This window comes from Podarcis liolepis, assembly GCF_965112155.1.
Source record: "Podarcis liolepis genome assembly, chromosome: 16".
Lineage (NCBI taxonomy): Eukaryota > Metazoa > Chordata > Lepidosauria > Squamata > Lacertidae > Podarcis > Podarcis liolepis.
In genome coordinates, this window is record NC_139567.1 from 34,850,030 (window position 1) to 34,873,277 (window position 23,248).

General features: G+C 44.3%; 2 protein-coding genes and 1 long non-coding RNA gene across 8 annotated transcripts in view; 2 read left to right on the top strand and 1 right to left on the bottom strand.

Annotated features, from left to right (window-relative positions):
• The window catches only part of GTF2IRD1 (GTF2I repeat domain containing 1), a 1,520,245-nt gene that overhangs the window by 956,256 nt on the left and 540,741 nt on the right, over positions 1 to 23,248 (top strand). The gene's annotated exons all lie outside the window — the stretch shown is intronic.
• The window catches only part of AUTS2 (activator of transcription and developmental regulator AUTS2), a 658,278-nt gene that overhangs the window by 425,148 nt on the left and 209,882 nt on the right, over positions 1 to 23,248 (top strand). For all 6 annotated transcript variants that reach the window (XM_083479523.1, XM_083479527.1, XM_083479525.1 and 3 more), the window contains one exon: positions 21,225 to 21,254. In XM_083479523.1, coding sequence (XP_083335649.1) covers positions 21,225 to 21,254 — 30 coding nt within the window. The remainder of the gene's footprint in view (positions 1 to 21,224; positions 21,255 to 23,248) is intronic.
• The window catches only part of LOC310695394, a 31,395-nt gene continuing 13,144 nt past the window's right edge, over positions 4,998 to 23,248 (bottom strand). The window contains exons 3-5 of the long non-coding RNA XR_014520050.1: positions 12,026 to 12,201; positions 8,811 to 8,954; positions 4,998 to 5,507 (exon numbers count right to left, since the gene is read on the bottom strand). This is a non-coding gene — a long non-coding RNA (uncharacterized lncRNA). The remainder of the gene's footprint in view (positions 5,508 to 8,810; positions 8,955 to 12,025; positions 12,202 to 23,248) is intronic.

Sequence of the window (23,248 nt, forward strand, 5' to 3'; positions counted from 1 at the left end):
TCCTTTCTTTCCCTCTTTTCACCAAGGCCAAACATGGAAGCAAACATCAAGCGATCATAAAACCCTGCCTCAAATAAGGTGTGGGCTTTGCAAACCTTAAAAACTCTTCTCCGACTCAGATAAAGACCTAGAAGACCTGTTCCCTGCCTTGCAGGCCTTTTTCTTCCTGGCCTGGGAGGGTGGGGCCCTGATGGACTTCATCTACAGAAGCTTAGGCTGCTGAGGAGGCCAGAGACCATCTTGGCTGCCTCTTAGGGCAGCCCCAGGTCATCGAGCCTGAGCTTTCTAGCTACTCCCTGCCATGAACCACCATTGGCAGGATCAGCAGCAACAGCACTGGAGATGTTCTGTGCTTAGGATAACATTTTATCATCTTGTTAATCACCCTGTTTTAAATGACAACTCTAGCAACTCCCATTTTGTTCTTGCATTCATATCCCGCCTTTTTCTCAAAGTGGCACGGACAGTTCTCCTCCCCATTTAATCCCCACATCACCCCTGTGAGGTAGATTAGCCTGAGAGGCAGTGGCTGACCCAAAGTAGTCCTGTATTCTTCACAGCAGACTAGGGATTCGAACCCTGGTCTCAGGGGCGGCATGTTCCATTTCGCTGTGTGAGGCAAAATGGGAAGATGCCACGCTGCCTAACCATGACTGAAGCCTCCCTTACTTGCATTGCATGGCGGCACCCATAAAGCACCAACGGCAGTGCCAAGATCTTGCCAAAATATCACAAGAACTTGAGATTTCATGAGATTGCAGTGGGATTTCACCCAAACCATGTGCTGCTGGTGGCAGCACTTTGCTGACAGCAAAGGCAGAGGTGATGGAGAGCCCACAGAGTTGCCGCCTTGTGGACTTCTGCCACTTGAGGCAGTTGCCTCACCTTGCCTCATGGGCAGGCAGGCCCTGTCTGGTCTCCCAAGGCCTACTCTGGCACTCTAACCACACATAAGAAGAGCCAAATTGGATCAGCCTTGGCCCAGTATACCTGAAGGAATGTCTCCACCCCCATCGTTCAGCCCAAACACTTGAGGTCCTCATCTGAGGGTCTTCTTTTGGTTCCCTCACTGCAAGAAGAAAAGTTACAAGAAACCAGGCAGAGGGCCTTCTCAGTGGTGGCACCCGCCCTGTGAAACGCCCTCCCTTCAGATGTCAAGGAGATAAAGAACTGCACAACTTTCAGAAGACATCTGAAGCAAGCCCTGTAGCGGGAATTGTCTGATATTTTATTATGTTTTTATATATGCTGTAAGTAGCTGGGGAAACCATTATTGTTATCAGGTCAAAGGCCTGTCTAGTTCTTCATTCTGTTTCTCTAGTGGCTAAGCAGTTGCTGATGAAAAGCCTGCAAGCAGGACTACAGGCACTCTCCTGTTTTTGATCCTCAGGGGCTGAAATTCAGAACCGGGCCACCTCTGATCCCGGAAATGATATATAACCATCACAACTAGAACCCACCAAGATCCTTGTCTCCCACAAATCTGTCTTAATAAAGCATCCTCTGTAAAATGCCAAAATTGGGACAAAGGGGGAGGGACTGGAAAACAGGCACTGTCCGTTGTCGATGGGAACACTTGGAGCATACTGTTCCTCCCACTAAACGCCATTGTTGTTGTTGTTTTATTTTATGCTACCACTCACACGGCAACCATTTTGGGAGGTAAACGCCGGCATTCAAAGGCTGCAGCGAAAGCGTGCAGCCAGTTGCCGGGGCTACCCAGGGATGTGAGAATGAGCAGATCTCACACAGTGATGATTTGAAACATGCCTTGTGGCTTTCTAATAATGTGCCAAAGCATTCTCAGCGGTGCGCCGTGAGGCCTCCTCTTCTATCTTGTGCGAATGAACTAGGCCCAGCAGGCCTCGGCTAATGCAGGCAGGCCCTGCGCTCTGCTGGAGGAGTGCAGGCTCCGAGATGGCAATCGAAGCTTGATTTGCCAACACATTTCCAATGATTAAAATGTAATTAGCACGACGGAGTGCCTCCTCCCCGGCTAATTTTAATGCATGCTGTGACAGGCAGGCGGCCGCCGGTGCCGGGGCCCAGCAGCAGATGGAGGCAAAGGCAGCAGGAGAGGAAAGCCATTTTGCAATGTGGCTGTTCACATCAGGAAACCATCAGGGCGCGAGGCTTCTTAGGAAGGCCCTTGATGGCAGCCTGTCAAATTGGCTCTGTCATGTCTGACTGTGGTGGCGGTGGCAGCCATCCTTCAAGATGTCCTGGGACCGCCGGTTGTTTTGCAGGCTTTAACTCCTTCAGGTCTCTGAGCATCTCTGCGTGCTGATTCTCGTGCTGCTGCTGCTTCTTTTAAAGCGGCACTGCATTTCTGTATCAGACCAGAAACGCGGATAGCGCCGTGGTTGGAATTTGTAGCACGCGTACAAATGCATCTGGTAAAGGGTTCCAGTCGCCAGGCTGCGTTAAAATTCTCAAGGAGGGAGAACTTAGAAACCGAGGAAGCTCCCATGGACCAAGATAGATTATTGTTATTATTTTGTTTGTTTAGAACATATGTGAAGTGTAGGTGGGTTGCCATGAGGCAAGACACAGTGATAACAGCAAGAACCTTTATTGAACTAACAGAACTGGACAACAGGGGCAAAGCAACTGCTTATATACATTTCTGAAGGCCTAGGCCACTCCCACTCCCAACATGATTGGCTGTCTAAACTTCCAAGCTGAGAATCATGACTCAGAGTTTAAGGGCCAATGGCAGAGGCCCAAATCCTGAAATGTTCTGTGATTGGATATCATGTATTGAATTAGAACATGGGCTCAGAATCCTTAGTCCAGACTCAAGCTCAGGCAAACACAGACCACTGAACACATAACAGTACGTACCGCAAGTCAAAAAGGCTCCCAGAGGGAGTCACATGCCCTCCAACATTCCCAGTGCTATTTTTCTAGAACATTGGCACCAGAACTCACCATGAATGCCTCCCTTATTCTCTGAAAATGGTAATGGCACCCTTCTGAGAGGTGCCGGAATTGAGTTATGGTAAGTTCCATCTGAAACCCCCTCCCCCCCACCCAAAAAAATTCTCAGATGAAAATATCAACATTTTTCACTGACCCTCCTTGACCCCCAAATTTTTTTCCCCCACTGCCGCTCAAAGCATGTTGACCACCACTACACCAACAGGACACAGCACACATGCCTTCTGCCATCCCAAGAAAGCCTCTTAATCCCATTTTATTTTATTTTATTTTATTTCATTATTTTTTGGTAGATTTACATAAAGAAAAGCACACATATCAATCAATCAATCAATCAATCAATGTCCCTTGGGCCCCCTTCCAACTTTTCAATTCTATGCTTCAGTGATTTAGACATCTGTTTGCAATTATTATTATTTTAAAGGTCCTCCTGAAAAACCCACCAGAACTTTAGAATTAGTTTCTACTAATTCACACATTTTGTATGCAATTTTCCCCAATAGAATGAATTTTTCACATGCTATTTTCACTAATGTGTCATTTTTAAGCACACTTCCCCTTTTCATATGCATTGCAAAAATAAAAATGGGGAGGGGAGTGAATTTCAAAGGATGGCTGCGTTTCAGTTTGTGTCCTGTTTTGGAAATCACAAATGTGGTAGATCTGCATTTAAAGGTGAACTGAATCTGATTTCTCCCCCACCCCTTGTGCCGCCACTGGTTGCTGTTTACAAGGTAGCAAAGGGCCCTTTCCCTGCTGAGCCCTGCACAAATTTTCTGCACATGTATGCCTTATTCTGTACAAATTACTTAGCCGGAGAACTGCATTGTGAAGTATGGAGAATTGCAAATCTTGAAGAATAGCTGGGTTTGGGGTTAAAGACTGGGAAGCGCTCATTTGCTACCTCATGAATAAAGGGCAGAATCTGTGTCTCCTGGGGCCGGCCCACCCATGAGGCAAGGTGAGGTGACCACCTCAGGGAGCAGAATACACAAGGGCTGCAGATCTGGCCTCCAAGGAACACATCACATGCTGCCTTAGCTGCAGTGGCAACAACAGCTGTGGTCTGCTCCTTGAAGGCTGAATCTGCCTCCATCTCAGCAGGCCCCCACCATGCCACCTGTATGGTGGACTCCTGGCGAAGAGGAGATGCTGCTGCTTGCCTCCCACCCTGGGGTTCCAACTTGAATAAAATGGGGGGGGCAAGTAAGCCCCTCCATGCATAATTGGTCACAAGATGTGGAACATGCATACCATTTTTAATGGCAATGTCCATCAACTTTTATGGGGCCGCCGTGTGAAATATTTTATTGGAGGGGGCAAAGGGAACTTGGTCCCTAGGAGTTGGCTCCTTTGCTTCCACCCATTGGAAATAGCCCTCTGGAGTCTCCTGAGGTTTGTACTTGCCTGGCATTATTTGATTCCCCCCAACACCCATTCCTGATGTAGATCTACACTCAAACACTTGTTCCCAATGTAGATAAGCAAATGCTGCCGCCACAAGTGGGGTGGTTTTCCTTCATTTCATGGTCAGTTGTATGTATGTATGTATGTATGCATGCAGACGCCGATACCACATAACACCGGTCTTGAAAGACCTGCACTGGCTCCCAGTACGTTTCTGAGCAGAATTCAAAGTGTTGGTGCTGACCTTTAAAGTCCTAAATGGTCTTGGCCCAGTATACCTGAAGGAGCGTCTCCACCTCCATCGTTCAACCAGAACACTGAGATCCAGCGCCAAGGGCTTCTGGTGGTTCCCTCACTGTGAGATGTGAGGTTACAGGGAACCAGGCAGAGGGCCATCTCGGTAGTGGCGCCTGCCCTGTGGAACGCCCTCCCATCAGATGTCAAAGAAATAAACAACTATCTGACATTTAGAAGACATCTGAAGGCAGCCCTGTTTAGGGAAGTTTTAATGACTGATGTTTTAATGTATTTTTAATGGAAGCTGCCCAGAGTGGCTGGGGAAACCCAGCCAGATGAGCAGGGTATAAGTAATAAATTATTATTATTATTATTATTATTATTATTATTATTATTATTATTAGGTCAATGTGTTTGGCTTTCAGCAGGATTTATTCAGTACAGTACAGATTCTGAATCTTATTGCATTGGCGTCATGAGGTTACATTTCCAGAGGCTGTGTCTAGCAGGAATGGCTGCAAACCCCATGTAGATAGGAAGTTCATGTGGGTCTTTTGCCATTTTCTCATAGGCATGCTGAAGCCTGTGGATTATCATAAGGGGAGAATATTGTGTGTTGCTATTGCATGCTGCAACAGGCAAACATATAGCTTGAATTTAGAGGGGTGTTGTAGATTTCAGAAAGGGCAGGTTTCTTTATTTTCCCTATTCTGTCGTCTTCTTGTTCCTCTGTTTTACCTTAAAATCCAGTCCTCCAGAAATTAAGATTTGACAAGGGGAGTTTCAGGTTTTAAATCCAGGAATTGGAGTGTTTTCCCTTCCCCACCAGTAGGAGTGGTGCAATTCAGTGATTTGAGATAGGTGGTTTGTAGCTGGTTGACTGGTTAAAACCAAATAGTGCTCATCAATGGTTCTTCATCGTCCTGGAAAAAAGTGGCAAGCAAGGTGCCACAGGGTTCTGTCCTGTTCCTGGTGTTGTTCAACAGATTTATAAATGACTTGCATGAAGGGATTGTGGGGATGCCCATCAGATTTTCAGATGACACAAAACTGGGAAAGGTAGTTAATACCTCAGAAGACAGAGTCAGGATTCAAAATGACCTTAACAGGTTGGAGATCTGGACTTGAATGAACACCACAAATTTCAGTAGAGACAGATGTAAGATTCTGCACCTAGGCAGGAATAATCAGATGCACAAATATAGGATGGGGAACACATGGCTTGCCAGTGGTACATGTGAAAAGGATCTAGGGATATTAGTAGACCACAAGCTTAACAGGAGTCAACAGTGTGAAGCAGCAGCAGCAAAACAAAACAAAACCTAAAATCAAAAACAAAACACTAATGCTATTTTAGGCTGCAACAACAGAAGTATAGTGTCCAAATCTAGGGAAGTAATAGTGCCACTCTATTCAGACATGGTCACACCTGAGGTCCTGTGTCCAGTTCTGGGCACCACAGTTTAAGAATGCTACTGACAAGCTGGAACATGTGCAGAGGAGGGTGACCAAGATGATGACTAGAATATCCTCAGGGTCTCTTTCAGCTCTACAGTTCTATGATTCTGTGATTCCTTTGTTCCTTCCAACTGCACCTGTCTCCCAGATAAGAACCATGGGGCTAGGCCTTCTCAGTGGGTTGTAGCCAATGCTGGTCCTATGCAAAGTAGTTGCATTGAAGTTAATAGACATGACTTACATAGGTTCATTAATTTCGATGGGTCTCTCTTGAGTAGATCTTGGTTGAACACAACCCAGTAGAAACCCGAGGGAGTGCATTCTTCTTTGGGGTGGGGGTTTCCTTCAAAAACTATTGTACTTTACAGCTTGGGCATTTTTAAACCAGGGATGTGGTTTAATCCATCGTTGGTCTTCCAAATGTTGTTAGACTCCAGATCCCATCAGCTGCAGTCAGCACAGCCAATGGCCAGGGATTCTGGGAGTTGTAGTCCAGCAACATCCAGCATATAACTGAGCTAAAGTGATATATGAATAGGCATGGATGGAATGTTAGGCATCCATATCTGACAGGTTTCACATTTCCATTAAATTTGTCTCAGTCTCATTGTAATAACACAGGGAAACAACTCTTCCATCTAGCCCTATCTTATAAAATGTATTTTCCCTTCTCCCTCCCTCCCCCCACCCTTTCTTCCTGGTTTATAATTCATTACTGGCATAGTTGTGATCTATTTTACTCTTTATTATTTATGGCAGCTTTTATCTTCTTGGGATGATTTATAATTTAAATTGTCCATGCAAGACCTCGGGGAAAGCAAGGATTACTGTAAATCTAACAGATGTAAACAGGCAGTATGCATACAAACCAATTGCCAGGTTGACATCTCTCCCTTTCTCCCCCCCCCCCACCCGCTGCCGCTGCCACAGAGCGAATGAGCAAGTGTGTGTGCTGTATTTCAAAGAGGTTCTGGCTTCATGCATCCTTTGATACCTAAATGCAAAATATATGTGGCTCTTGCATATGTTCCAGCTATTTGTATTGACCAGAGACGGTCCCTAGTTTGCTTGGACTTGTCTCTGTTGAATAAGGATGGATGAATCTGTCAATTTTGGTTCCCCCCCTTCTCATTTTCCCAATACTAAGTTCAGTTCTCCATAAACTATGTTTATTAGACCAGATTCACACTAAAATGTGGATGTGAACTTATTTTATGCGTGTGTGTGTGTGTGTGTGTGTATATATATATATATATATATATATATATATATATATATATATATATTCGAATCTTGGAAGAGATCCAAGAGTCATCTAGTCCAACCCCCTGCAATGCAGGAATCTCAGATAAAGCATCCATGATAGATGGCCATCAAACCTCTGCATTAAAACCTCCAAGGAGGGAGACTGTTCCACTGTCGAACAGCTCTTACTGTCAAAAAGTTTTTTCCGTATGTTTAGTCAGAATCTCCTTTCTTGTAACTTGAAGCCAATGGTTCGAGTCCTACTTTCCAGAGCAGGAGAAAACAAGTTTGCTCCATCTTCCATGTGACAACCCTTTAGATGTTTGAAGATGGCTGGACCATAAAGAAAGCTGATTGCCGAAGAATTGATGCTTTTGAATTATGGTGCTGGAGGAGACTCTTGAGAGTCCCATGGACTGCAGGAAGATCAAACCTATCCATTCTTAAGGAAATCAGCCGTAAGTGCTCACTGGAAGGACAGATCATGAAGCTGAGGCTCCAGTACTCTGGCCACCTCATGAGAAGAGAAGACTCCCTGGAAAAGACCCTGATGTTGGGAAAGATGGAGGTCACAAGGAGAAGGGGATGACAGAGGACGAGGTGGTTGGACAGTGTTCTCGAAGCTACCAGCATGAGTTTGACCAAACTGCAGGAGGCAGTGGAAGACAGGAGTGCTCTGGTCCATGAGATCACAAAGAGTTGGACATGACTAAATGACTAAACAACAACAAAATCACATCTCTTTTCTGTCTCCTCTTTTCCAGGCTAAACATCTCCAACTCCTTCAACCATTCCTCATAAGGCTTGGTTCCCAGGCCCTTGATTATCCAGTTTGTCAACATCTTTCTTAAATTGTGGTGCCCAGAATTGGACACAGTATTCCAGGTGTGGTCTGACCAAGGCAGAATTGAGTGATCCTATTACTACCCTTGATCTGGACACTATTCCTCTGTTGATGCATCCTATATGACAACAGTCTCCTTGCAAGAGCTGTGACAAAAAATCTCCCACTTTCATTGTTGGCCGGAATGCATAAAAGGAGGGTGATTAGCAAGCAGTAATGCTTGCCACACCATGGTGTTGTAGTAGAGGAGGAGGAGTGCTTTTTGTTAAGCTTGAGGGCCGCATTTCCTTCTGGACAAGCTTCTGGGGTCCACATGCCAGGAGTCTGAGTAAGGTTCAGAGGCAAAAATGGACAGATCAGCAGATGCTAACTTTATCTTTGGAGGGTGGGCTTTTTTTCTACACACACTCAAGGCATTCTGGGACACGTTATCGCTGGACAAAAGCACTTGGGGGTGAAGCAGGACCAATGGAGGCCAGATGAAGAGGTCTGGAGGGCTGCATTTGGCCCCTGGGCCTGAGATTTCCCCACCCTGGCATTAGAGGACTCCCTTCCCAGCTTCTGATCTGCAATGCCTGGTTTTCACCTGCCATTTCCCTCTCCCCCCACCTTCTCAAGCACAATTTCTAAATGAGGACAGTTGCTTCCCTTTAAGGACGTACAAATAACTTGCCCTCACCTGTCAAGCGTGCTCCTTGTATTTTACTGGGCCCATTATGAACGCAATCTGTCTGTCGAGGATTTGCATACTTTCTTTCTTGAGAAGTAATGACAGCAATTTCTCTCCCTGCGCTCCCTTCCTGAGTGTCTCATTTAACGGCACCTGCGAAACCGACAGGCGCAGAGATGAGAAGTGAAAGAGAGCAGTTGATTAAATCATCATCAAGTCGGGCCTCCGAAAGTCAATCCTGCTTCCCGTCCGCAATGATATCCCTTTATCTTAAAGTAATGAGCTATGGCACTTCTGCATCGGGTAATGTGATAAGTTCTATTAGCATGTTCCATTTGCTTCGCAAGCAAGGGCAAGTCATCCCGGCAATCTCGTATCGCTGCAATCAAAGCAATTGGCTTCACAGGCAGAGAAGAAAGAAGCAAATGTTCAGGGTGATTTCTTACGGATCACAACACGGTTGGGGTGGGAGAAAAAAAGCAGAAGGGCCTGTGTGTTATTTTAACCCGTTACGTGCATCCATTTTTATCTATCACCCCAGTGTGTCATCCAGTACCACTAAATTCAGAACAGACATATGGAAGGACATAACACACACGTGCATTGGGACACGGGTGGTGCTGTGGGTTAAACCACAGATCCTAGGGCTTGCCGATCAGAAGGTCGGTGGTTCGAATCCCCGCGACGGGCTGAGTTCCCGTTGCTCGGTCCCTGCTCCTGCCAACCTAGCAGTTCGAAAGCACGTCAGAGTGCAAGTAGATAAATAGGTACCGCTCCAACGGGAAGGTAAACGGCGTTTCTGTGCACTGCTCTAGTTCACCAGAAGTGGCTTAGTCATGCTGGCCACATGACCCGGAAACTGTATGCCGGCCTCCTCGGCCAATAAAGTGAGATGAGTGCCGCAACCCCAGTCATCTGCGACTGGACCTAATGGTCAGGGGTCCCTTTACCTTTACCTAACACACACATGCACAAATTTAAATCATACTCAGGGCCTGATCTGACCTGGGGTAATCTGGGGCAAGCTTGACGTGGATCCAAGCCCCAAACCAAGCCTTGCAAAGTCGTGGGGTTGGAAGGGATAAGAGAAGAAGACATGCCTTTCCTTCTACTCACCTCCAGACTGTATGTTTAACCAGAGTTTTAAACATGCAGTTGGGATAAGGAAAGGAGATGCATCTCATTCTCCTCACCTACCACTAGACCATCCCCTATTTGACAGCCCCAGTTCACTCCAAATGGACCCAAACTGAGCGAGGTTGATGCAGGGCTGCTTCAACCTTATCCAGCTGAATCCTGAGTCTATCCAAATTGGCTCTGTTTGGGATCTCAGATTTGGTCTGATCTGGTGCAAAGCCCCAGCAAAAATTATTGCATTCTGCTCCATAAGGAAACCAATGTCATGTAGTAGTTAGAGTGTCAGGCTAAGAACTTGAGCTCCCTGGAGGAAATATAAGTTATGGTGATGGTACACGGTCTCCATTTGCTTTAAAGGGGGATTAAGCATAGTCATGGAGGGGGAAATGACCAGTGGCTTGTAACGGATATAGAGTGTTGGACTTTGACCTGGGAGACCAAGGTTTGAATCCCCACTTAGCCCCGAAGGTCTCTGGGTGTCTTTGTTTTTTTTTTTTTGTTTTTTTTAATGGGGAAAGTTTACAATTTATTTTTATTTTTTATAAAATATTTATTAAAGTTTCAGACAAAGGAATTACATAAAAACAAGAAATACAAAAGTAAAAGAGAAAAAATAAAAATACAAGAAAAATACAGAATAAAAAAAGTACACTTACAGAAAAAAGGAAAAAAATAAAATAAAAAATCAACCTTTCCATATCTTACATTCATATCCTTATTTCCCTGACCTCCTCATACCTCCCTTTTTTGTGTTCCAATTCAATTAATTAATTCAGCAATTTCTTTCCCTCCTTATTATCCTGATCTTTGATCTTAATATATTATAACATTAAATTTTTACCTATTTAGAAATCCAATTTTTCCATATTCTTTTATATCATTACAGCTAGAAACCGCTTAACTTCAATCAAACATCATTCTAACATTCATTAATTTTGCAATACTTCTGTAAATAGTCTTTAAATTTCTTCCAATCTTCTTCCACCGACTCTTCTCCCTGGTCTCGGATTCTACCAGTCATTTCCGCCAATTCCATGTAGTCCATCACTTTCATCTGCCATAGGTCTCTGGGTGACTTTGGGCTAGTCACGATCTCTTAGCCTAACCTACCTCACAGGGTCTGGGTGGAGATGCAGTGAGGAGGGGGAGAACCATGTACACCACCTTGAGCTCCTTGGAAGATAGAGGTGGTATATAAATTAAATAAATCACCGTAAGTAAATAAATAAATAAAACAAATGCTTCCAGGATCAGAGGCAACAGATCTTTGAATATCAATTACTGGAAGACAACAGCAGGAGAGGACTGTTGCATACAGGTCCCGCTTGTGGGCATCTCCTTGGGGTTGTGGGAAAGAGAATGATGGACCAGTTGGGCCTTTGACTATTACAATTTCTCTCCTGCCCACTTATTTGGCTCCACTGCATTTGCACCTCCGCTCAAAGATTCAAGACTTAAGAGGGGCAAACCCCTGGTTTTAGTTCCTGCACTTGGGTAATTTACTATCCCTTCTCCTCCCTTGACTCCCACCCCTTTCAAAAATGCATTATATCACGTTTTGCAAAAAAAGAAAGAAAGTCAAATCTGCAAACCAGAATTTTCCAGACATAGCCTGTATTCAGTCTTTGTATACAGCACCCAGGCAGAAATCCCTGAGATGTCCAGGAAAATCCAGACGTATGGCCGCCCATGTCGGTAGTGTAGATTTTGGCAAATTTCATGAAAAATAGCTCAACAACTCATTTTTTTCCCTTTGAGATTTCAGGAAGAAAGCTCAACAATTTTGGGGAACAAAAACAAAAACAAAACAAAAAGCTCAACAGTCCGTATTTTCACTTTTTGAAATATGGCAACCATAGCCTACTAAAATGTTTATATTCAGAGAAATTCACACTCAAATGCTGATGAAATTTCAAAAGGATTTTTTAAAAATAATGCAAACTGATGTTGAAATGTGGAGAACTAAACAAGAAAAAACAAGAAACTGAAATTGACAGATTCACTTATCTTTAGTGGGTAGTGTGCCATTTTGGATAGTGGGTAGTGTGGCACTCTGAGCACAACAGGGACATGTTAAATTTTCCTACCGCAAAGAATAACTATTCTGTGTTGTTTGATTCTGGATGGCATAGATCCTGCTGTAACTCTGTCCCTACTCTGGTCTTTGTCTGAGACACTGAAGATGTGATTCCTCTTTACATATAGCCTTCCTGGTCTAAACCACTCCTGCCTCCTGGAGACTGTGTTTCTTCTCTCTCTCTACCTATAGACATACGTGCAGAGAGTTGTCTCATTTTTGCATCTAAAAAGATAATACTGAAAACACATTACGAGAAGAATATTATTCTAATTTACCTGTAAAAAGAAAACAGAGAGGTTTCTGCAGGAGGCAAAATATCTCAAAGGATGAAAGGCAGACAAAATACTTGAGAGTGTGAACATGTTTGAGTAAATGGAACCCTGTTTTACAAGTCGCATATGGCACTTCAGTTGTTTGGGGATTGTGTGAACCCCTAAATGGGAGGAGGAAATGAAAGCTAGCATACCATATTACCCAAATATAGGCTGTCCCCAAATAAAGACCGCACATAGATTTCTTATAAGCCAGTTTCGAGGAGAAAACCGCAGTCTGCATTCAGGTCAATATGGTACACATGCCATTTGTTTCTGAAACCAACTGTTGATCTGTTTGTGTGTGTCTGTTTGTGGTAACACTATGCACTTCTCATACCAAGGCTTACACACAAGAACACATTACCAAGGACTGGGGCGGAGGAAGGGGGTGCGGTGGAGGTGGTCTGCCCCAGGTGTCTTTACTGAGGGGGTGACATTTGGTGTGCTGCCCGCCCGTGACTTCCAAGCCTACCCTGAGCCATCGGGGGAAGGGGGGAGCTGCACCACTTTGCCGGAAGCATTCCCCCCTTCCCCCTTTGTTTTGACAGCTGGGGGAGGCTTGGGAGTCACGGGTGGGTGGCATGCTGAGTGTCTGCCATTGGCAGCTCAATCTGCCCCGTGGGTGCTCATTCTGCCCCCGGCTACAGGGTGCGCATGCCGCTCCATGCACCCGAGTGGCTATCCCGCACCTGGGAGGGAACCCTCCGTGCCCCGCGCCCAAAATGGCGTTCTTCACCTCACTGTCCACTGCAGCAAAATTAAGTAATTCACATAATTAATTGTGTAAGTTATGTTGTCTTTACATTATTTCACCCCATTAATTTCAATACAGAGGAAACACAATGCAAATAGGAGTGGGGGAGTAATCAGTTACTTCTCATTTGTGGACTGAAGGCAACAGCAGCAGCAAATACAGTGGTACCTCAGGTTACATACGCTTCAGGTTACAGACTCCGCTAACCCAGAAATATTACCTCGGGTTAAGAACTTTGCTTCAGGATGAGAACAGAAATCACGCTGTGGCGGTGTGGCGGCAGCAGGAGGCCCCATTAGCTAAAGTGGTACTTCAGGTTAAGAACAGTTTCAGGTTAAGAACGGACCTCCAGAACGAATTAAGAACTTAACCTGAGGTATCACTGTACTGATCTTAATCCCGGGATTTATTTCCATCCCTGACATGGGACAAATAGTTCTAGTTCAGAAGTTTATTGTTATAGCCAGAAGCTGTGACAGGTTTGTAGCAATAGTGTTAATAAAATAATACAGAGCATACATCCATAATATAAGCCAACACCCATTATGTAAGAGGGGGCCAAGTGGCATTCAGCCACCTGAAATTGAGCAATAACATGTCTGAGATGCCCTTAGAAGTCTACCTGCACACTACACTGACTGGCTCAGCATGTGTCTACCCTATGCCAACATGGGGCAAATAAACCTTTGTGTCAGAAATGAGCCAGCTCCAAGCAAAGTTTTTGCAGCCAACTTCAGAAAGCAGCCAGGAACAGAGAGGCTTAGATGTTAGTCAGGCAGGGGAGAGCTGGCAGCTGCAAAATTCAGCTCTTCCTGACCTTGAGGGGCAGAGTGATAAGGCAGTAGTTGAGAGGAGGCTAGAACACAGCCAAAGCTCGCAGGAAGCACAAAAAGGCACAAACAGACTCAGAGACAGCCTCTCGGAACAGGAACAGGAAGAGGTTAGAGCTGATCCAATAAGTCCAAAGAGTCGGCGAATGGGAGGGCTGCTAGACAGGAAGCAAAACAAGAAACGTAAGGGTCGTAAGTTCAATATCTTCTGTCGACGCCAGATGGAGTCTTCAGAAGGGTCATCTTGATTAATGATGCCAGAGGCTTTTTTAGAGCCATCCGGAACTATCTGTTTGTGTTTGCAATAAATCCTTCTTTTTAATTGGTACCTACTCTTACTGTGTTATCAAGCTGGGAACCTTGACTCCTGACACTTTGCAATTTCTGCTCCTGTGCCTTTTTTTATCCAAATTCTCCAACATCTCATATTGCGGTCTCTCCTCTCCCTTCTGCGTTCATTCAGCCTACAAGTACTCTTCTCCCAGTGGTTTAAAAGCTAGAAGTGTATTTGCTCTTGCAAAATTGTCCCAGGAATTGGGCTGACAGTTCAAACATACATCTCTGTAGCTGCAGTGTTTGTGAAACTGCAGGCCACAGACTGCACCGTGCCTTAGCTTTGTGGGGTTGCATGTGCAATAGGGACGAAACGCATCCATCCCTTTCCACTACCCCTAAGAGATTTAACTGCTAGAGTCTGGGGAGGAAGCTGAACCCTGAAGTATGACAACTCTAGCAGCTCATATGAAACATCTTAACAAGGCATCCTCCAAAGGCAGATGCAGACAGGGGTAATAGTGACTAGGGAAGAGTGAATCTGTCAGTTTTAGTTTCTTTCAGTTTCTCATTCCCTGCCTCCTCCCCCCCCCCCCATCTTAAGTTCAATTACAGTCATCCCTTGGAAGTCGAATTGAATCCGTTCCAGAAGTCCGTTCGACTTCCAAAACATTCGGAAACCAAAGCACGGCTTCTGATTGGTTGCAGGAAACTCCCGCAGCTAATCAGGAGCCACAGAAACCCCGTTGGACATTCAGCTTCCAAAAGAACGTTCGAAAACCAGAACACTCACTTCTGGGTTTTGATCATTCGGGACCCGATTTGTTTGGGAGCCAAGGTGTTCAAGATCCAAGGTACGACTGTATATGGATTTCCACATCAGGTTGTAATTTAGGACTCCCTTGGAAGTTGGTGGACTCTCTATCCTTGGAGATTTTTAAAGCAGAGGTTGGATGTCCATCTGTCATGGATGCTTCAGTTGAGATTCCTGTTTGGACTAGATGACCCTCAGGATCCTTTCCAAGCCTGCAGTTTTATGATTCTAAGTCCTCATTAAAATTTATCAGCATTTTCGTGTGAAATTTCACCTAATATGCAGATTTTTGTATGCAGTTTCACAAACAGAAAGTATGTTTCTATGTTGTTTTCCTTGATCTATGCATTTTAATGCACCCTTCATCCCAGGATATGCATTTCATGTATACATCTCTGGGCTGGAGAAGAGCATTGCAAAATTCAGAGATGTGCAAATTTGGAGGGATCTTATGGTTCTCAGGGGATGTGGGTTGCCAATCAGAAGGTCGGAGGTTCGAATCCCCACAATGGGGTGAGCTCCCGTTGCTCGGTCCCTGCTCCTGCCAGCCTAGCAGTTTGAAAGCACGTCAAAGTGCAAGTAGATAAATAGGTACCGCTCCGGCGGGAAGGTAAACGGCGTTTCCGTGCGCTGCTCTGGTTCGCCAGAAGCAGCTTAGTCATGCTGGCCACATGACCCAGAAGCTGTATGCCGGCTCCCTTGGCCAATAAAACGAGATGAGCACCGCAACCCCAGAGTCTGTCACGACTGGACCTAATGGTCAGGGGTCCCTCAGAGTGTGTCAGAAAGTGTCAGGTAGGTTAACCTTTAAATGTGAGCTGCTTTGAATTTATCCCCCATCTTCAGGCACTAGGATTATTGGACTGGGATTGGCCATGATCAATAGGGAAATTTGGAGTATATATCCTAGAGCATGCTTTGAAAGGGCTGCCCCCAAAGACCAGGTTTGAGCACAAAGGGTTTTGGTGCCTCCCTGCTCTCATTCTTAGCCCTGTTTCTAGGTCTGAGTTTCACCAAAGTATAGAATACACCGAAAATATAATCAATAAACAACCAATACCCTCTGTGGGCTTATATAGAAATAGAATGCAAAAAAATGCTATTGTTATATGGGAAAAAAGGTACAGTCATACCTTGGAAGTTGAATGGAATCTGTTCCAGAATTCCGTTCACCTTCCAAAACCGAAGTGTGGCTTCTGATTGGCTGTAGGAAGCTCTTGCAGAAGCTGCAGAAGCCCAATTGGACGTTCGGTTTCCAAAAGAACGTTCGAAAACCAGAACAGTCACTTCTGGGTTTCAATCATTCGGGAAACATTCGAGAACTAGGCTGTTCGAAAACCAAGGTATGACTGTATATATTTGGCAAAACTGGCTAATATAGTTACAGCTTTGCTACATTTGCACCATAGACTTGAAACACTATTATATCACTGTAAACACCGTGGCTTCCCCCTAAAGCATTCTAGGAACTTTAGTTTGGTTAAGGCTGCTGTTAGCTGTTAGGAGACTCCTGTTCCCTTCCCAGTGCTATAATTCCCAGAGTTTCCTAAGAAGAGTGATCTGTTGTTAATCCACTCTGGGCATTGTAACCCCTTGAGGGGACATGGGAGTCTCCTAACAACTCTCAGCACCCTTAACAAATTACAGTTCCCATGATTCTTTGGGGGAAGTCATGACTGTTTAATGTGGTATGATACTGACTGCTTTAAATGTATGGTGTATATGGGGTCTAAAACGCTGGTGAAATGGTTCGGCTGTTCTCCTTGTCAACTAAGCTAGCCAGGCTGATATGCTAGCAAGCCTCAAAGCTGTAAAGGACTCTTTCTGAAAGGAGGACCATTCATTCCACCACTCATGCTGGTGTGTTCCTTGCCTGCGTCTGTTTTCATCTGTAAGGTAATTCCCTGCTTCCCCCTTTAGAAGCAAGGATCTAATTGTGCAGCTAAAATCTAATCTTTGCCCTTTTCCTAAGCTGTCAGCTCGTCATTGCCAGATAGATGACTGAGAATATTGTTAGTAGCAAGGAGAGCATTAGATGAGGTCTGTGGGGGGGCTTCCCCCTCCAGTTCCTTCAGATTTCTTAGAGCGGGAGAGAGAGGTGCATTACAATTCCTGATCTGAGCTGTGGAAGGTTTTAGGTGTCAATGATAAATGGATTTGAAATATGAAAGTGCGTTTTCTTTTTCTTTTTCTGTTCCCCTTGCAATAGCCATTGAACGATGCACCCACCTGGTGTCATTGTAAAACAACAATGCTACGCTCTGCAAATGTCACCTTCTGCTCCAAACTGTGGGTAGGCTTATATGTTAACTTTTCTTTAATGTTGGAAGCCAGCATCTGTTCAAGGTATGCATGAATGTGCCTTAAACTGGATCAAAGAGTTGGTCCATCCGGTGGTGGCTGTAATAAGGAATCTTGCTTCCCTGGTTGGAAGATGGAGAGATACAGGTGGGGACATGGCTGGAATGGAGCCCACTGTAGAAAGCTGTGAGAGTACCATTCATTAGTCCACCTACTTTTGCCTTTCACCCCACCCAGTATTAGCATGTGGCCCTCAGAAAATTTACCACAAGGGACTGTGACACTTAGGCTGGAAAAAGGTCCCCCAACCCTCTTTTATATGGGATTCCTGAAGAGGACTTAAGAGGTCATATAATTTTTGTTGTTGTTGTTGTTGTTTAGTCGTTTAGTTGTGTCTGACTCTTTGTGACCCCATGGACTAGAGCACGCCAGACACTCCTGTTTTCCACTGCCTCCCGCAGTTTCGTCAAATTCATGTTGGTAGTTTCGAGAACATTATCCAACCATCTCGTTCTCTGTTGTTTCCTTCTCCTTGTGCCCTCAATCTTTCCCAAGATCAGGGGCTTTTCCATGGAGTCTTCTCTTCTCATGCAGTGGCCAAAGTATTGGAGCCTCAGCTTCAGGATCTATCCTTCCAGTGAGCACTCAATCTTCTTGCAGTCCATGGGATTCTCAAGAGTCTCCTCCAGCACCATAATTCAAAAGCATCAATTCTTCAGCGATCAGCCTTCTTTATGGTTCATCTCTCACTTCCATACATCACTACTGAGAAAACCATATGGGTTTTTGTAGCCATCTATAAATATTTGAAGGCTTGTCCTATAGATGATGAGTCAAACTTAGTTTTCTGTTGCTGTAGAGTTGTGGGCCTCTTTAAAAAGTCAAAGTTTTCCCCCAAAGAATTCTGGGAACTATAGTCTGCTAAGGATGCTGATCAGGTTTTTTTCTAGAAAAGTAGGTGCTGGTACTCATCATGAAGTTTGTTACAGTAAGTGTCACACATTTTGAAAACAAAAAACAAAGGTGCCAGTACTGTGTACCCTTGAGTACGCTCTGGGGAAAAAAGGATTGATGCAGAGAGATTTGAGGTGATCCCTGTTCCCCATTCTCTGCGACGCGGGATTAACAAACAAAGCAAAACATAACCATCCTTTGAAATCTGGACTTCTCTGAATTGTGCGATGCAGTTCTCCAACAAAACAATGTATATATTAGGGTAAACATCTTGGCGCCTCCCAAAGCACATTACTAAGAAATACGCATACAAAAGTGGGCTTATTTGGAGAAATTTGCATCAAAACCCTGATGAATTCTTAGGAGGATTTAAACAAAAGCAACACACAAATTGCTGCAGAAATATGGAGAGGTGTATTTATGGCTGGGGGAAATGAGAAACCAAGAGAATCAAAATGGTCAGATCCTTTTATCCCTTATGTAACTGTGCCCATATATCGCCTTGCTGTTGGAGTGAAGTGACTCTTCACAGCTGTGGGTTTTCTCTCTCTCATTGCGCCCCCTCATTCTCATCAACACTTTTTTCCAGAGATGCCTGGCTGTGCATTCAGGGCTCCCAGCATTTCCTCCAGGAGCCTGGCCGGGTGAACATTCGGAGCTGTTTGCCGAGTGTGTTTATTGCCTCTGCATAATTTATGAGCTGGAGGGTCTTTTCTGACCATCGTTCATCTCTGCCAGGCGCTGGCATGGCAGGCTCTGGAGGACTGAGCTGTAAATTGGATGGCCCGATCACGCTGAGAAAACCGGCAAAGTCCTTGGGTCAGTGTGGGAATTTACTGCCACAAATGGAACTTGTTTTCACACTGAGCCATGTGAGCTGTAGCCTGGTTGGACTTTCCTTGGCAAACCCCTATGGCTTGGCGAAGCCATGAAGCTGTCAGTCAACAGGCAAGACGAGAGGCTGGATATTCTCTCCTCTTTTGCTCTCCTCCTTTTTTTTTTTTAATCGGCTTGGCACCTGTACTGCTTCCATAATGGATATCAGTCGGTCTCGGTCTTTCACCATATGCTTAGCTCTAGAGACAAGGTGCTGCTGGGTATAGCAGTAATGATTTGATGGAGGAATTAAGTGGACCTTGAAATTAGAACTGGACTGTCAGAAGAGGCAGGGAAGTTTAATACATTGGCAATGGAAATGATGGTTCCCGGGGATTGCATTGCTGCTAGCGCACTCTCTGCAGCATCACCGCAGTGCAGGAAAACATTGTCCTGGAAAATTCAGATGGTGTTGATTAGTTTCACAGTGAGATGTAATGAGTTGTGGGATGGGCAGGTGGCAGAAGAGAGAGCGAGAGATGCTCTCTTTCCCCAAGTAAGCCTACTACGCTCAATGCACAAACACGTAAATGGGAATGAATATGATACAACAACATGATGCGACTGGCATAACTCTTTGACGGACCCTAGCTCAGTAGCAGAATACGTGCTGTGCAAGCAGAAGTTTCCTGGTTCAATCCCTGGCATCTGCAGGCAGGGCTGGGGAAGTCTGAACCGCAGTCAGTGTAGACTAAGGGTGTGGGGAACGTGTGCTCCCTCCATGTTGTTGAACACCAGCCCCCACCAGCCACAGTCAGCATGGCCAATGGTCAGTGCTGGTGGAAGATGGAATCCAACAACATCTCGGTGGCTACAGGTTCCCTATCCCTGTTGTAAACAATATTTGTCTGGATGGATTACGAATTCAGTGTGGGATAAGACAGCTTCCTTTGTCCCTATGACTGCTGACTTTTGCATTGGACCAAAGCTTATCTTTCACCTTAACATAAATACTAATGTATCCATCCATGATTCTGGTTGTAATCCTAAACACATTTCATGTGGAGTAAGCCCCATTCAGCACAGTGGGACGTGTGAGGATCACGCTGCACGTTGGTCTATCAGTATTGGGCCAGTAACCAGGAATTGTGTGGTGCAGAGCGCCTAAGAGACCAGTGAATCAACCAGAAAGCCACCAAATAATTAGACTTATATGTCATGTAATTGCACTATCCCAGGTAATGAAGCCTTCACTTTTAAAACAGGGCTGGGGGAACTGTCACTCTCCAGATTCAGTTGCATTCCAGCTCCCATCAGCCCTGGTCAACATGGTCAATAATCAGGGAAGATGTAAGTTGAAGTCCCAATAAGTTTGGATGGTCATAGTTAGCCACCCTTTAATGTGTGTGTGTGTCTGTGTTGGCCTTTGCAGTGGTTGTTGTTACAGATGCAGTGGGCAGAGCAAGTTATCATTTAGCGGGTGCAAATTACTATTTGCAAGCAGTTGGGAAGCATGCAATCGCCACATTTCTCTTTATAGCTCCACAAGTACAAGGACTAGGCTTGCTTTAGGAAAGAGAGTGAGAGAGCTGAGCCATTGGGGGAATATCACTGCATGGTGGGCAGAAGTCACAGTGGGCTGTAGATGCAGCCCTGATGAGCATTTGTTAATATATATTACATGAAAAGTTCCTTTGAACCATTCTTGTTCCTTTCCCATGAATATGTGAAAGTTGTGAATGTATGTTCTAGCCAACCTAGATTACGTTTATGCAAAGACTGGAGTCTCCTTCATATGTTGCATTAGGGGACTGGGAACAAAGAGGCAAAACACCATGTAAATACTCTTTACGTGCAAAGGAGATGCTCTACTATTATAGCCTGCTTTCCTGAAGAACCCACATGGCCGGAGTCTCATACTTGCCGCAATATGGCAGCCACTTCCTAGAATTGTTGTTATTTTCTAGCCCACTTTTCATGGTCTGTACAATGCGTGGGTCCAGATACTTTTTTCAGCCCTGTGGAAAAGCTTCATATGTATTTTCAGAACTCTCTAGACCTTGGAATTAACATACAATTCTTTGTGCATTCTTCTTCTTTTTATAAAAAACCCCACAACTCTAATGTTTTCATTTTTCTTTCTATTACAGTGTGACAGCGATAGTGATCAAGAAGAAAAGGTAAAGACAGACTTTCAGTGCATGCTCCTGAATGTTGTTTCTGATGTGTTTCAGGATCTGTTTCCACCTTCTCTCTAGCTAATGAGGAAGCACACTTTGATGTGGTCTACACGTTATGGCTGCATTCAGATGTCCCTTCATCCTGCCTTCCCAGTGTTTCCTTACTCATTTCCATGTTGATTATTTCCAGAAAACACAATATTTGGAACGCTGAAAACCCAGACAGTCCTTGGAATTTTGCTCTGTACTTTCTCCCATGGTTTCCAAAACCCCCATGGTTTCCACCACCACGACTCAGAGGGCAAAAAATTGGGGCGGTATCCTGGCATACAGTTCTTTCCTACTGTGGTGGCATAGTGTTCAGACAGCCACTAATGCAACAGGTACTGCAATGTAAAAGGAACATTAGAAATCAGGGCAGAAGCATTGGCATTAAAAGCAGGAAAACAAATGCAATCAATCTCTTGTCCCCAAATTATTATTATTATTATTGTCTGAATGCAGCCTATATTTGATGTGCTTGAGCCATCATGCCTTTTTAAAAAATGTTCCATGCAAGGATCATGCCCTGTGGTTGGTCAAGGTACAGAGGCAGATTATTCACCAGTCTGCCATACCCTACTGGACCCTTAATCTTCTTTCTACAAGGGCCTCTGACAATTTTGGAGTCAGACATCCTTGCTTCTTTGCTGAGTCTGTACAGATTTATCAACCATTATTTGAGAAAGATCCCAGTGTGCATCTTAGGAGGTGATGATAACAGAGCCTGACAAGTTCATTTTAAAAGGGAACTAGTTCTGCTTTAAGTTCAGCCTGTCCAAAAGGGAACTAATTCCAGGTCATGGTCATCCCTTTACAAAATATACTAGTTCTTCACAGTTCAATCCAAGTTCATCAAAATGATCCTCAGAAAATTATTGCAGCATTTAGAATTCTGCCTGTTGCTGTTCTGAAGTATAAAATATACTTAAGATTCCTGGAAAACAGGAAGACACACACACACACACACAAGTGGACAATAAATTGCTGAATTTATTTCCCCCCAACAATTATGATCTTTAAGCACAAATTCCCAAAGTGTTTGAAGAGGAAAAGGCACATGTAAGAGAGTGAACTTCAAGGTGAATCATTCAAGATTCTGCCCCCAAAATGAACTTCTTTTAGTTTACATGACAGGAACTACTTTCAGGTGTAATTCAGAGATTTTTGAACTAATTCAGTTAACTTTGTTGAACCAAAACAGTTCATTCCAAGGCACTAAGTGAAAGTAGATCCAACATGCAGTTATGGACTAATGGCAAAATATTATGGGGGGGGGGTTGGCGGGGGGGATCATTCAAGTTCAGATCCAAGTATCATAGCTGTTCTTGCAAAAGCTGTAACTTTTAATTTCTACAATGATTCAGAAGAAGTCTGTCTGCCCGTCTGTCTTTAAATGATCATATCATAAGAGAAATTAAGATAATTTCCTATTGGATGAATTTCATTTCATTTTACGCTCATGCCATCCTGACGTATATTTTTTGTTTTACCTAATTCTAAAATAACATCTAAGAAAAAAGTAGCTATAGTCAACTACTGAATGTGCTCCACAGTTCCAACTGTACTAATTTTTATTACTGTTGTTTGAATGATTGACACCTGTCCTTTCAACAACATTTTGTGGCTAGTTATTGATGTCTGAACAAAAGGACAGGAAGTCTTCCTACTAGTATATTTAATTTTAAAAATACATGGGAATATGTTGCATCTTGAGATATATTGATTGCATGCAATAGGAATGATACACTGTGTGAGGACATTTCATAATCAGATGTCATTTGTGAAACCATTGGTCATCAGGGGCTGATCAATGACTACCTATGAACTATTTAGGTAGCTGAAATACGAGTACAACAACAACCTCCTCTACCAGTCCTATTGGTTTTGGGGTGATGTAAACAGTCATAAAGAATGGAAGATGTTCTCTCAAACCTGTTGCATTATTGAAATGT